The 15,126-nt window shown below is 37.6% G+C and overlaps 2 protein-coding genes across 3 annotated transcripts in view; one reads left to right on the forward strand and one right to left on the reverse strand.

Moving 5' to 3' along the window:
* LOC133610933 (stonustoxin subunit beta-like) overlaps positions 1-15,126 on the reverse strand; it is a 460,649-nt gene that overhangs the window by 111,459 nt on the left and 334,064 nt on the right. The window lies entirely within an intron of this gene.
* Positions 1-15,126, forward strand: part of plekha4 (pleckstrin homology domain containing A4) — a 56,543-nt gene that overhangs the window by 30,771 nt on the left and 10,646 nt on the right. The window contains exons 11-20 of the mRNA XM_061967695.1: positions 3,440-3,493; positions 3,574-3,654; positions 3,735-3,887; positions 7,502-7,600; positions 7,754-7,862; positions 7,970-8,040; positions 13,255-13,359; positions 13,451-13,538; positions 13,611-13,666; positions 14,029-14,154. Coding sequence (XP_061823679.1) covers positions 3,440-3,493; positions 3,574-3,654; positions 3,735-3,887; positions 7,502-7,600; positions 7,754-7,862; positions 7,970-8,040; positions 13,255-13,359; positions 13,451-13,538; positions 13,611-13,666; positions 14,029-14,154 — 942 coding nt within the window. The remainder of the gene's footprint in view (positions 1-3,439; positions 3,494-3,573; positions 3,655-3,734; positions 3,888-7,501; positions 7,601-7,753; positions 7,863-7,969; positions 8,041-13,254; positions 13,360-13,450; positions 13,539-13,610; positions 13,667-14,028; positions 14,155-15,126) is intronic.

The raw sequence follows: 15,126 nt of genomic DNA on the forward strand, positions 1-15,126 counted from the left end.
ATGGTACCACATTTGATTGATTTTATGTTAAAAAAAAACTGGCAGCTGAGTTGCCAAAATAAAATTAAACAGTAAATAAAATTAAACAGTGCAGTAAAATGATGTAAAAATAATACCGTATTTTTTGGATTATAAATGGCAGTTTTTTTCATAGTTTGGCCGAGGGTGCGACTTATACACTGGTGCGACTTATGTGTGAAATTATTAACACATTACCGTTTAATATCAAATCATATTATTTATCTCATTCACGTAAGACAGTGGTCCCCAACCTTTTTGTAGCTGCGGACCGGTCAACGCTTGAAAATTTGTCCCACGGACCAGGGGGGTGGGGTTATGGTATTTTATTTATTTTTTGTCATAAAGAAATACAATCATGTGTGCTTACGGACTGTATCCCTGCAGACTGTGTTGATCTATATTGATATATAATGTATATATTGTGTTTTTAATTTTAATTTAATTTTATTTAGAAAAAATAAATAAATAAATAACATTTTTATTTTTTATTTTTTATTTCTTGTACCAGCCCGGTGTTTAGGGACCATTGACGTAAGAGACTAGTGGCGTATATCAGTCAGTCTACCCCAGGGCAGCTGTGGCTATGAAAGTAGCTTACCACCACCAGGTGTGAATGATTGATGGGTTCTACATGTAAAGCGACTTTGGGTACTTAGAAAAGCGCTATATAAATCCCAGTTATTATTATTATTATTATATCAGCAATCGTCACACACACACACGTCAACGGATTTAGCTTTTTGGTAAACGTATAGCATTTTCTATATATTCTAGTTATTTGAATGATTCTTACCATAATATGTTACGTTAACATACCAGGCACGTTCTCAGTTGGTTATTTATGCCTCGTATAACGTACACTTATTCAGCCTGTTGTTCACTATTCTTTATTTATTTTAAATTGCCTTTCAAATGTCTATTCTTGGTGTTGGATTTTATCAGATAAATATCCCCAAAAGATGCGATTTATACTCCAGTGCGACTTATATATGTTTTTTTCCTTCTTTATTATGCATTTTCGGACGGTGCGATTTATACTCCGGAGCGATTTATAATCCGGAAAATACTGTAATAGTTTTTCCTTGCCCTTATGTGGGCTCTGTACCGAGGATGTCGTTGTGGCTTGTGCAGCCCTTTGAGACACTTGTGATTTAGGGCTATATAAATAAACATTGATTGATTGAATAGTAAAAAAATAAAAAATAAAACACCATATATTTTACAGTAAAAGTCTGGCAGCTAAGCTGCCAGTTTTTTGTTTTTCCGCTCGGGATGGTTTCCTGCTGACCCCACTATGGACTGGACTCTTACTGTTATGCTGGATCCACTATGGACTGGACTCTCACAATATTATGTTAGACCCACTCGACATCCATTGCTTTCGGTCTCCCTAGAGGGGGGGGGTTACCCACATATGCGGTCCTCTCCAAGGTTTCTCATAGTCATTCACATCGACGTCCCACTGGGGTGAGTTTTTCCTTGCCCTTATGTGGGCTATACCGAGGATGTCGTTGTGGCTTGTGCAGCCCTTTGAGACACTTGTGATTTAGGGCTATATAAATAAACATTGATTGATTGATTGATTGATTGAAAACAGTAATAAAATCCACAGATTTTGTTTACTCTTTACGTAAAAAATTTTTTAAATATTTAAATTCATAGGCAAATTCATTAATTATTTACTGTTACAAGCGGCCATGTAATGGCAGTCATGACTGCGGTGTGGCCCTCAATGAAAACAAGTTTGACACCCCTGGTCTAGTGGGACAGGCCAAAGTTAAGTTGGACAAAATGCAGTCCTTTATAAAATATTTAATGTTTCTCCCTGGCCCGGTAGCAAATGCTTCGGACCTGTGGTTGGGGACCACTGCTCTATGATATTGGTGGACCAGCCAGGACACCTCCACCTTAATCACTCGTCTTGAGAACTGTGTGGGCATTAAGGGCGTCGCCCTCAACTGGTTCCGGTCGTACCTAACCGACAGGAGTTTTTGTGTAAAAGTAGACAGTTTTATGTCGTCCACAGCTCCTTTACCACATGGGGTCCCCCAGGGCTCAATCCTTGCCCCAATTTTATTTGCGCTTTACCTTCTCCCCCTTGGTTCTATTTTTAGGAAGTACAGTATTGCATTTCATTTTTATGCCGATGATTGCCAGATTTATTTTCCCATGGCACAAAATAACACGGTTCAACGTCTTATTGACTGCCTGCACGACATCAAAGTCTGGCTTTCAGCTAACTTCCTGAGCCTAAATGAAGATAAAACAGAAGTTATGTTGTTCGGTCCAAGTCGCTCTCCCTCCCCCAACGTTGACCTCGGCACTCTGACCCCGTATCTCAGCGACTCTGTCGCAAACCTGGGGGTAAAGTTTGACTCAGATTTTAAATTCGAAAAACAAATCAGCAGCGTCGTTCAAAAAAGCTTTTATCAATTACGCCAAATAGCGAAAGTGAAACCGCTTCTATCAAGACATGATCTTGAGAAATTAATCCACGCTTTTATCTCGACTCGTCTTGATTATTGTAATGCCCTGTATGTTGGCATTAGCCAGGCCTCCCTCGCCCACCTGCAGCTCGTGCAGAACTCTGCTGCTCGTCTGCTAACACAGACCCGCAGACGTGAGCACATCACCCCTATTTTAGCGTCCCTTCACTGGCTCCCTGTGCGTTACCGAATACATTTTAAACTCCTTTTATTTGTTTTTAAATGTTTAAACAACCTAGCGCCAACCTATCTCTCCGACCTCCTTCAGCCTTACTGCCCCACCCGATCCTTAAGATCAGCCGATCAGCTGCTGTTGACGGTCCCTGACACAAGGCTGAAGCTTAGAGGTGACAGAGCTTTCGCCGTTGCTGCCCCCAAGCTCTGGAACGACCTACCCCTGAGTGTTAGACAAGCCTCCTCTCTTCCTGTTTTTAAATCTCTCTTAAAAACATACTTTTATTCCATGGCTTTTAACACTGAGTGATATCCATCCTGCAATGGCGCCCCATAATACACCTGCTGTGATCCTGTTTTTATGTTTTTATGTTTTTATTAATTCTATTTTAATTATTTATTTTTTATCGTGTTCTGTTTGTGTTGTGTTGTGTTTGCTCGGTACTCGTTTTATCTTTTAACCTGCTCATTGTACAGCACTTTGGCTACCCCTGTGGTAAATTTTAAATGTGCTCTATAAATAAAGTTGATTTGATTTGATTTGATTTGAATGCTACATCAGCGTTAGCGCCTATGCTCACCAACATCAACACACTTAACCGTTATATTTGTGTCTATGTTTTAACAGCAACCGGTACCCAGCGGCAAAATCCATATTGTTTCTTATTCCTCCTTTAAATGCTCAACATGTGACCAAAAATGTACAAAAAAAAAGGTAAACATAATATAAAATAATTGATGCATTGGTGATTTTACAGCCTTCAAAGTCTGAATCGACACCAGCAATCAGGCCCATTGAAAGTGATGTTGATGTGAGTACTTAGTTACAGCAAATCATATTATGCCTCGTATCTGATCCGAGTTTAGTCAGTGCTTTTCGTACTTTTCGCAGGCTGTGCTCACGAGGTTGTGCGGCTGCGACAAGCTCCTGCAGTCTTTGTCCGTAGAACTGTCTCATCTACAAATGGATAAGGTCGCCTGCCTGACGAAAATGCTCGCTTTTTGGAAACATTTGTGTCACAAGCTGCGTGTTTCGCTTTTTGCTCTTCACAGGACAGCGTGCAATGTGCTTTGGAGGTGTTGAGGCTGCAGCTGGAGGACTGGGGTAGCCAGGGACTACGAGCCCAGGAGGAGGCCATGACCCAGAAGGCCTTGCTGCAAGAAGAGCTGGTCACAACCCGGGCCAGAATGTGCGACGTGTCGTTGGTGCGTGAAAATGATGACGCAGGGATGTCCGAGCAAATGTCCGGTTTGAAAATACTGAAACCAAACATACTGTACTCTAAGTCAACCGTAAATACAGTTGACTACACACAAAAAGAGGTTGAGAGGTTTTTCTGTTTTTTATTTATTTTATAGTCTTTTAATCCATGATTAATTTCAATTAATTATTTTGGTAATAAGTAACAAATCGTTTCTAAATAATGTCATTTTTTCACAGGGACAAAATTGAAAATACAATATCTGGACATCTTGTGTCATCTAAAATGTAAATTCATTACTACATTATAATTGATTATATGATTACTATAAAGGCATGGTATGTTCCAGTACATTTTTTTTCTGTGATTTTTTTCTTTTTTTTTTTTTTTTAGTTAAGTCAAATTTATCATTGTTAGATGATGGATTAAGATTACTTTTTTTTACAGTTTTTGTTTATTTTTATTATTCTTCAATATCTGAATTGATGCAAATACTCTTTACAGAGGAAACCATTTTTTTATTATTATGTACAAGGAGCAGAGAGACCCTAATCATCCAGTTATGTTATTTAAAAAAAAAGCTTTTTTTTTTTTTTTTTTTTTTTTTAGTTAAGTCAAATTTATCATTGTTAGATGATGGATTAAGATTACTTTTTTTTTTTTTACAGTTTTTGTTTATTTTTATTATTCTTCAATATCTGAATTGATGCAAATACTCTTTACAGAGGAAACCATGTTTTATATTATTATGTACAAGGAGCAGAGAGACCCTAATCATCCAGTTGTATTATTTAAAAAAAAGAAAAAGCTGTTTTTTTTTTTTTTTTTGGTTAAATCAAATTTATCATTGTAGATGATGGGTTAAGATTACTTTTTAACAGTTTTTGTTTATTTTCATTATTCTTCAATATCTGAATTGATGCAAATACTCTTTACAGAGAAAACCATGTTTTATATTATTATGTACAAGGAGCAGAGAGACCCTAATCATCCAGTTATGTTATTTTTTTTTAAAAAGCTGGGTTTTTTTTGTTTTTTTTTAGTTAAATCAAATGTATCAGTGTAGATGATGGATTGAGATGACTTTTACAGTTTTTGTTTATTTTTATTATTCTTCAATATCTGAATTGATGCAAATACTCTTTACAGAGGAAACCATGTTTTATATTATTATGTACAAGGAGCAGAGAGACCCTAATCATCCAGTTATGTTATTATTTTTTTTTAAAAGCTGTTTTTTGGGGGTTTTTTTTAGTTAAATCAAATGTATCAGTGTAGATGATGGGTTAAGATGACTTTTTAACAGTTTTTGTTTATTTTTATTATTCTTCAATATCTGAATTGATGCAAATACTCTTTACGGAGGAAACCATGTTTTATATTATTATGTACAAGGAGCAGAGAGACCCTAATCCTCCAGCTATGTTATTCTAAAAAAAAAGCTGTTTTTTTTTTTTTTAGTTGAGTCAAATTTATCATTGTAGATGATGGATTAAGATTAATTTTTTACAGTTTTTGTTTATTTTTTATTATTCTTCAATATCTGAATTGATGCAAATACTCTTTACAGAGGAAACCATGTTTTATATTATTATGTACAAGGAGCAGAGAGACCCTAATCATCCAGTTGTGTTATTTTTTTTTTTTAAAAGCTGTTTTTTTGGGGTTTTTTTTAGTTAAATCAAATGTATCAATGTAGATGATGGATTGAGATGACTTTCACAGTTTTTGTTTATTTTTATTATTCTTCAATATCTGAATTGATGCAAATACTCTTTACAGAGGAAACCATGTTTTATATTATTATGTACAAGGAGCAGAGAGACCCTAATCATCCAGTTATGTTATTATTTTTTTTTAAAAGCTGTTTTTTGGGGTTTTTTTTTAGTTAAATCAAATGTATCAGTGTAGATGATGGGTTAAGATGACTTTTTAACAGTTTTTGTTTATTTTTATTATTCTTCAATATCTGAATTGATGCAAATACTCTTTACGGAGGAAACCATGTTTTATATTATTATGTACAAGGAGCAGAGAGACCCTAATCCTCCAGCTATGTTATTCTAAAAAAAAAGCTGTTTTTTTTTTTTTTAGTTGAGTCAAATTTATCATTGTAGATGATGGATTAAGATTAATTTTTTACAGTTTTTGTTTATTTTTTATTATTCTTCAATATCTGAATTGATGCAAATACTCTTTACAGAGGAAACCATGTTTTATATTATTATGTACAAGGAGCAGAGAGACCCTAATCATCCAGTTGTGTTATTTTTTTTTTTTAAAAGCTGTTTTTTTGGGGTTTTTTTTAGTTAAATCAAATGTATCAATGTAGATGATGGATTGAGATGACTTTCACAGTTTTTGTTTATTTTTATTATTCTTCAATATCTGAATTGATGCAAATACTCTTTACAGAGGAAACCATGTTTTATATTATTATGTACAAGGAGCAGAGAGACCCTAATCATCCAGTTGTGTTATTTTTTTTTTTTTAAAGCTGTTTTTTTTGTTTGTTTGTTTTTTAGTTAAATCAAATGTATCATTGTAGATGATGGATTGAGATGACTTTTTTTTACAGTTTTTGTTTATTTTTATTATTCTTCAATATCTGAATTGATGCAAATACTCTTTACGGAGGAAACCATGTTTTATATTATTATGTACAAGGAGCAGAGAGACCCTAATCATCCAGTTGTGTTATTTAAAAAAAAAAGCTGTTTTTTTTTTTTTGGTTAAATCAAATTTATCATTGTAGATGATGGGTTAAGATTACTTTTTAACAGTTTTTGTTTATGTTCATTATTCTTCAATATCTGAATTGATGCAAATACTCTTTACAGAGAAAACCATGTTTTATATTATTATGTACAAGGAGCAGAGAGACCCTAATCATCCAGTTATGTTATTTTTTTTTTTTTAAAGCTGTTGTTTTTTTTGTTTTTTTTTTAGTTAAATCAAATGTATCAGTGTAGATGATGGATTGAGATGACTTTTACAGTTTTTGTTTATTTTTATTATTCTTCAATATCTGAATTGATGCAAATACTCTTTACAGAGGAAACCATGTTTTATATTATTATGTACAAGGAGCAGAGAGACCCTAATCATCCAGTTGTGTTATTTATTTTTTTTAAAAGCTGTTTTTTTTTGTTTGTTTGTTTTTTAGTTAAATCAAATGTATCATTGTAGATGATGGATTGAGATGACTTTTTTTTTTACAGTTTTTGTTTATTTTTATTATTCTTCAATATCTGAATTGATGCAAATACTCTTTACAGAGGAAACCATGTTTTATATTATTATGTACAAGGAGCAGATAGACCCTAATCCTCCAGCTATGTTATTTTAAAAAAAAAGCTGTTTTTTTTTTTTTAGTTAAGTCACATTTATCATTGTAGATGATGGATTAAGATTAATTTTTTACAGTTTTTGTTTATTTTTTATTATTCTTCAATATCTGAATTGATGCAAATACTCTTTACAGAGGAAACCATGTTTTATATTATTATGTACAAGGAGCAGAGAGACCCTAACCATCCAGCTATGTTATTTAAAAAAATGTTTTGTTTTTAATTAACTTTTGTTTTCTTTTTTTTACCTTCATACTTCTATTTAAAGGAAATGGAGCGAGTGTGGAGTCAGTATGAGAGAATGGAAAGTGAACTTTCTGTTTTTCGCTCACACATGCAGCACATTTGCAACTTTGGGATGCCGCAGGTAATTAATTAACTTAATTAATTGTATTCACACATAGTGCATTATGTAGACCCTCAAAGCGGTTTATATGGTACTGTATTTTTTCCTGAAAATTGGCCTGTTAACCCCTTCAATTACCAGTGTGTAATGCCACCCTACCTTGCATACATCCAGGAGCAGTCCCAAGCCCAGAGAGAGTTATGGATGATGGAGGACATCCTCGCCGGATTAAAGGTCAACAGGGATCACTTCCGCTTCCTCCTGGGACTACAGAGACACCACAGTTAGTATCTGTCTTGTCCTCTAAGGCATTGTCCTAGTGGCTGCATCATTTATCAGCATATATCAGCATTATGAATAAATGCAATAATAACCAACCTTCTCTTTCAGTGTTCGAGTCCTCAGGGCCTCATCCTGGATCTCCTGGTTCTCCCAAAGAGATGCCACATGGCCTGCCGTTAGTAAGTCCATTGTGCATAAAGTACACTTCAATAGTCATAATGTGTAGTTTCTAAGCCAATATATGTTTGTTGCTCATGAGAGGACACTATGGACATAGATTGCTGTTATAGCATACACCAAATATATATATACAGTGGGGCAAAAAAGTATTTAGTCAGCCACCAATTGTGCAAGTTCTCCCACTTAAAATGATGACAGAGGTCTGTAATTTTCATCATAGGTACACTTCAACTGTGAGAGACAGAATGTGAAAAAAAAAAATTCAAGAATTCACATTGTAGGATTTTTAAAGAATTTAATTGTAAATTATGGTGGAAAATAAGTATTTGGTCAATAACAAAAATTCAACTCAATACTTTGTAATATAACCTTTGTTGGCAATAACAGAGGTCAAACGATTACTATAGGTCTTTACCAGGTTTGCACACACAGTAGCTGGTATTTTGGCCCATTCCCCCATGCAGATCTTCTCGAGAGCAGTGATGTTTTGGGGCTGTCGCCGAGCAACACGGACTTTCAACTCCCTCCACAAATTTTCTATGGGGTTGAGGTCTGGAGACTGGCTAGGCCACTCCAGGACTTTCAAATGCTTCTTACGAAGCCACTCCTTCGTTGCCCGGGCGGTGTGTTTGGGATCATTGTCATGCTGGAAGACCCAGCCACGTTTCATCTTCAAAGCTCTCACTGATGGAAGGAGGTTTTGGCTCAAAATCTCACGACACATGGCCCCGTTCATTCTTTCCTTAACACGGATCAGTCGGCCTGTCCCCTTAGCAGAAAAACAGCCCCAAAGCATGATGTTTCCACCCCCATGCTTCACAGTAGGTATGGTGTTCTTGGGATGCAACTCAGTATTCTTCTTCCTCCAAACACGACGACTTGAGTTTATACCAAAAAGTTCTATTTTGGTTTCATCTGACCACATGACATTCTCCCAATCCTCTGCTGTATCATCCATGTGCTCTCTGGCAAACTTCAGACGGGCCTGGACATGCACTGGCTTAAGCAGGGGGACACATCTGGCACTGCAGGATTTGATTCCCTGCCGGCGTAGTGTGTTACTGATGGTAACCTTTGTTACTTTGGTCCCAGCTCTCTGCAGGTCATTCACCAGGTCCCCCCGTGTGGTTCTGGGATTTTTGCTCACCGTTCTCATGATCATTTTGACCCCACGGGATGAGATCTTGCGTGGAGCCCCAGATCGAGGGAGATTATCAGTGGTCTTGTATGTCTTCCATTTTCTGATAATTGCTCCCACAATTGATTTTTTCACACCAAGCTGCTTGCCTATTGTAGATTCACTCTTCACAGTCTGGTAAAGGTCTACAATTATTTTCCTGGTGTCCTTCGACAGCTCTTTGGTCTTGGCCATAGTGGAGTTTGGAGTCTGACTGTTTGAGGCTGTGGACAGGTGTCTTTTATACAGATAACGAGTTCAAACAGGTGCCATTAATACAGGTAACGAGTGGAGGACAGAAGAGCTTCTTAAAGAAGAAGTTACAGGTCTGTGAGAGCCAGAGATCTTCCTTGTTTGAAGTGACCAAATACTTATTTTCCACCATAATTTACAAATAAATTCTTTAAAATTCCTACAATGTGAATTCCTGGATTTTTTTTCACATTCTGTCTCTCACAGTTGAAGTGTACCTATGATGAAAATTACAGACCTCTGTCATCATTTTAAGTGGGAGAACTTGCACAATCGGTGGGTGACTAAATACTTTTTTGCCCCACTGTATATATATATACAAAACCCAAAACCAGTGAAGTTGGCACGTTGTGTAATTCGTAAATAAAAACAGAATACAATGATTTGCAAATCCTTTTCAACTTATATTCAATTGAATAGACTGCAAAGACAAGATATTTCATGTTCGAACCGAGAAACTTTCCTTTTTCTTTTTGCAAATAATAAATAAGTTAGAATTTAATGGCAGCAATACATTGCAAAAAAGTTGGCACAGGGGCATTTTTACCACTGTGTTACATGGCCTTTCCTTAAACGTTTGGAACTGAGGACACCAATTATTGAAGCTTTTCAGGTGGAATTATTTCCCATTCTTGCTTGATGTACAGCTTAAGTTGTTCAATAGTCCGGAGTTGCCAGTATTTTAGGCTTCATATTGCACCACACATTTTCAATGGGAGACAGGTCTGGACTACAGGCAGGCCAGTCTAGTACCCGCACTATTTTACTATCAAGCCACGCTGTTGTAACACGTGGGCTTGCATTGTCTTGCTGAAATAAGCAGGGGCGTCCATGATAACGTTGCTTGGATGGCAACTTATACTGCTCCAAAACCTGTATGTACCTTTCAGCATTAATAGTGCCTTCACAGATGTGTAAGTTACCCATGGCTTGGGTACTAAAGAACATAATGTCATGGCTGTCTTGAGTTTCCAATCATTTCTACAACTCTTATTTTTTTGTGATAGAGTGATTGGAGCACATACTTGTTGGTCACAAAAAAACATTCATGAAGTTTGGTTCTTTTATGAATTTATTATGGGTCTACTGAAAATGTTACCAAATCTACTGGGTCAAAAGTATACATACAGCAATGTTGATATTTGGTTACATGTCCCTTGGCAAGTTTCACTGCAATAAGGCACTTTTGGTAGCCATCCACAAGATTCTGGTTGAATTGTTGACCACTCCTCTTGACAAAATTGGTGCAGATCAGCTAAATGTGTTGGTTTTCTGACATTGACTTGTTTCTTCAGCATTGTCCACACGTTTAAGTCAGGACTTTGGGAAGGCCATTCTAAAACCTTAATTCTAGCCTGATTTAGCCATTCCTTTACCACTTTTGATGTGTGTTTGGGGTCATTGTCCTGTTAGAACACCCAACTGCGCCCAATACCCAACCTTTGGGCTGATGATTTTAGGATGTCCTGAAGAATTTGGAGGTAATCCTCCTTCTTCATTATCCTATTTACTCTCTGTAAAGCACCAGTTCCATTGGCAGCAAAACAGGCCCAGAGCATAATACTACTACCACCACCATGCTTGACGGTAGTTGTGGTGTTCCTGGGATTAAAGGCCTCACCTTTTCTCCTCCATACATATTGCTGGGTGTTGTGGCCAAACAGCTCAATTTTTGTTTCATCTGACATCACATGGACAAAGATAAGACCTTCTGGAGGAAAGTTCTGCAGTTACATGTCAGAAAACCAACAAATTTAACAGAAATGCACCAGTTTTGTCAAGAGTGGTCAAAAATTCAACCAGAAGCTTGCTAGAAGCTTGTGGATGGCTACAAAAAGCGCCTTATTGCAGTGAAACTTGCCAAGGGACATGTAACCAAATATTAACATTGCTGTATGTATACTTTTGACCCAGCAGATTTGGTCACATAATAAATTCATAAAAGAACCAAACTTCATGAATGTTTTTTGTGACCAACAAGTACAGGTAAAAGCCAGTAAATTAGAATATTTTGAAAAACTTGATTTATTTCAGTAATTGCATTCAAAAGGTGTAACTTGTACATTATATTTATTCATTGCACACAGACTGATGCATTCAAATGTTTATTTCATTTAATTTTGATGATTTGAAGTGGCAACAAATGAAAATCCAAAATTCCGTGTGTCACAAAATTAGAATATTACTTAAGGCTAATACAAAAAAGGGATTTTTAGAAATGTTGGCCAACTGAAAAGTATGAAAATGAAAAATATGAGCATGTACAATACTCAATACTTGGATGGAGCTCCTTTTGCCTCAATTACTGCGTTAATGCGGCGTGGCATGGAGTCGATGAGTTTCTGGCACTGCTCAGGTGTTATGAGAGCCCAGGTTGCTCTGATAGTGGCCTTCAACTCTTCTGCGTTTTTGGGTCTGGCATTCTGCATCTTCCTTTTCACAATACCCCACAGATTTTCTATGGGGCTAAGGTCAGGGGAGTTGGCGGGCCAATTTAGAACAGAAATACCATGGTCCGTAAACCAGGCACGGGTAGATTTTGCGCTGTGTGCAGGTGCCAAGTCCTGTTGGAACTTGAAATCTCCATCTCCATAGAGCAGGTCAGCAGCAGGAAGCATGAAGTGCTCTAAAACTTGCTGGTAGACGGCTGCGTTGACCCTGGATCTCAGGAAACAGAGTGGACCGACACCAGCAGATGACATGGCACCCCAAACCATCACCCAACCATGCAAATTTTGCATTTCCTTTGGAAATCGAGGTCCCAGAGTCTGGAGGAAGACAGGAGAGGCACAGGATCCACGTTGCCTGAAGTCTAGTGTAAAGTTTCCACCATCAGTGATGGTTTGGGGTGCCATGTCATCTGCTGGTGTCGGTCCACTCTGTTTCCTGAGATCCAGGGTCAACGCAGCCGTCTACCAGCAAGTTTTAGAGCACTTCATGCTTCCTGCTGCTGACCTGCTCTATGGAGATGGAGATTTCAAGTTCCAACAGGACTTGGCGCCTGCACACAGCGCAAAATCTACCCGTGCCTGGTTTACGGACCATGGTATTTCTGTTCTAAATTGGCCCGCCAACTCCCCTGACCTTAGCCCCATAGAAAATCTGTGGGGTATTGTGAAAAGGAAGATGCAGAATGCCAGACCCAAAAACGCAGAAGAGTTGAAGGCCACTATCAGAGCAACCTGGGCTCTCATAACACCTGAGCAGTGCCAGAAACTCATCGACTCCATGCCACGCCGCATTAACGCAGTAATTGAGGCAAAAGGAGCTCCAACCAAGTATCGAGTATTGTACATGCTCATATTTTTCATTTTCATACTTTTCAGTTGGCCAACATTTCTAAAAATCCCTTTTTTGTATTAGCCTTAAGTAATATTCTAATTTTGTGACACACGGAATTTTGGATTTTCATTTGTTGCCACTTCAAATCATCAAAATTAAATGAAATAAACATTTGAATGCATCAGTCTGTGTGCAATGAATAAATATAATGTACAAGTTACACCTTTTGAATGCAATTACTGAAATAAATCAAGTTTTTCAAAATATTCTAATTTACTGGCTTTTACCTGTATGTGCTCCAATCATTTTATCACAAAAAAAAAAAAGTGCTGTTAAAATTATTGGAAACTCAAGACAGCCATGACATTATGGCCTTCACAAGTGTATGTAAACTTTTGACCACGACTGTACATAAAGATAGTTGAAAAATAAAAGCATGGAGTTAATCCATGTTTGGTCAACAGTGTGCTTTACCAGCATCATCATGTCTTCATCCCTGTAGAACGTGGAAGAAGAACCACCCCTCCGTCCCCCTTTACCACAGGAGCTACAGCAACGCATCCAGAGCAGGAACCAGGACCCAGGCTGGACAGAGTCACCTTATGAGGTGGAAATAAAAAAAAAAAACAATATATGCACAACACAACATTTAAAAAAAAAGGTGAGATACTTTGTTTGATGCATTCATTGTCTTTTAGGGGATCTACTTGCTCGCTGATCACATGAAAAGAAGAGACAAACGCCAACCTGACCTCCTTAATGCAAAAGCACACAAGGACGCATCTGGTTGGTCTAGATTGAAACTATAGAATGGTTCAGAACATTACTATAATATTGTCTACATTTTATTTTATTTAGCATCTCAGTCGAGTGCTAAATGGATCACAGCAGACACAACAGCCCAGTCAACCAAGGTTGGATTTCTCATCATTTCCTCTGCTTTATTGTACAATAGCACACACATCCAAATATAGAAGCAGCCCAAAGCTGATTTTACCTCTTTGCCATCGCAGCCAAATGGCAATTCTTCGGATTCTCTCATCTTCTCTGCAATTAGGGCATGTTGCATTACCAGTATTGGCCAACAGGGGGAGACAGACTACTATTCCTCAGTGGTGCTTGCCCCTCACTCCCATCTGGCACCCAACACATTTTTTTTCCCCACATGCATGCATGCATGCACTCATGCACCACATGCACAACAAACAAGCGTGCAATATGCTCACGTGAATGTTGACACAAACAAAACCTTCTCAGTAGTCCATATCGCCCTCAGAAGATGAAGATGAGCGAGGAGGAGCAGATGGAGAGGATGAGGAGGAACCAGGAGAGGATGACTAATAGGAAGAAACCTCCTATACCATCAGCAGCTGCAAAGGGTCAAAGTTTGGAAACACAAGAGGTTTGCAGGCTGATCAACACAAATCATATCATGTTTTGTATGGTACACTTTCTATAGAGCAGTGATTCTTAAACTGTGGTGAGGGTACCACTAGTGTTACGCTGGCTCCATCTAGTGGTACTAGCATTGTTTTTTTCCACAGTGTTACTGTTCAAACTGTGTGTAAGGTTACAGCGGCCAGATATATTAAATATACAAAACCCAAAACCAGTGAAGTTGGCACGTTGTGTAAATGGTAAATAAAAACAGAATACAATGATTTGCAAATCCTTTTCAACTTACAGGTAAAAGCCAGTAAATTAGAATATTTTGAAAAACTTGATTTATTTCAGTAATTGCATTCAAAAGGTGTAACTTGTACATTATATTTATTCATTGCACACAGACTGATGCATTCAAATGTTTATTTCATTTAATTTTGATGATTTGAAGTGGCAACAAATGAAAATCCAAAATTCCGTGTGTCACAAAATTAGAATATTACTTAAGGCTAATACAAAAAAGGGATTTTTAGAAATGTTGGCCAACTGAAAAGTATGAAAATGAAAAATATGAGCATGTGCAATACTCAATACTTGGTTGGAGCTCCTTTTGCCTCAATTACTGCGTTAATGCGGCGTGGCATGGAGTCGATGAGTTTCTGGCACTGCTCAGGTGTTATGAGAGCCCAGGTTGCTCTGATAGTGGCCTTCAACTCTTCTGCGTTTTTGGGTCTGGCATTCTGCATCTTCCTTTTCACAATACCCCACAGATTTTCTATGGGGCTAAGGTCAGGGGAGTTGGCGGGCCAATTTAGAACAGAAATACCATGGTCCGTAAACCAGGCACGGGTAGATTTTGCGCTGTGTGCAGGCGCCAAGTCCTGTTGGAACTTGAAATCTCCATCTCCATAGAGCAGGTCAGCAGCAGGAAGCATGAAGTGCTCTAAAACTTGCTGGTAGACGGCTGCGTTGACCCTGGATCTCAGGAAAC

The sequence above is a fragment of the Nerophis lumbriciformis genome, linkage group LG11 (genome assembly GCF_033978685.3).
Source record: "Nerophis lumbriciformis linkage group LG11, RoL_Nlum_v2.1, whole genome shotgun sequence".
NCBI lineage: Eukaryota > Metazoa > Chordata > Actinopteri > Syngnathiformes > Syngnathidae > Nerophis > Nerophis lumbriciformis.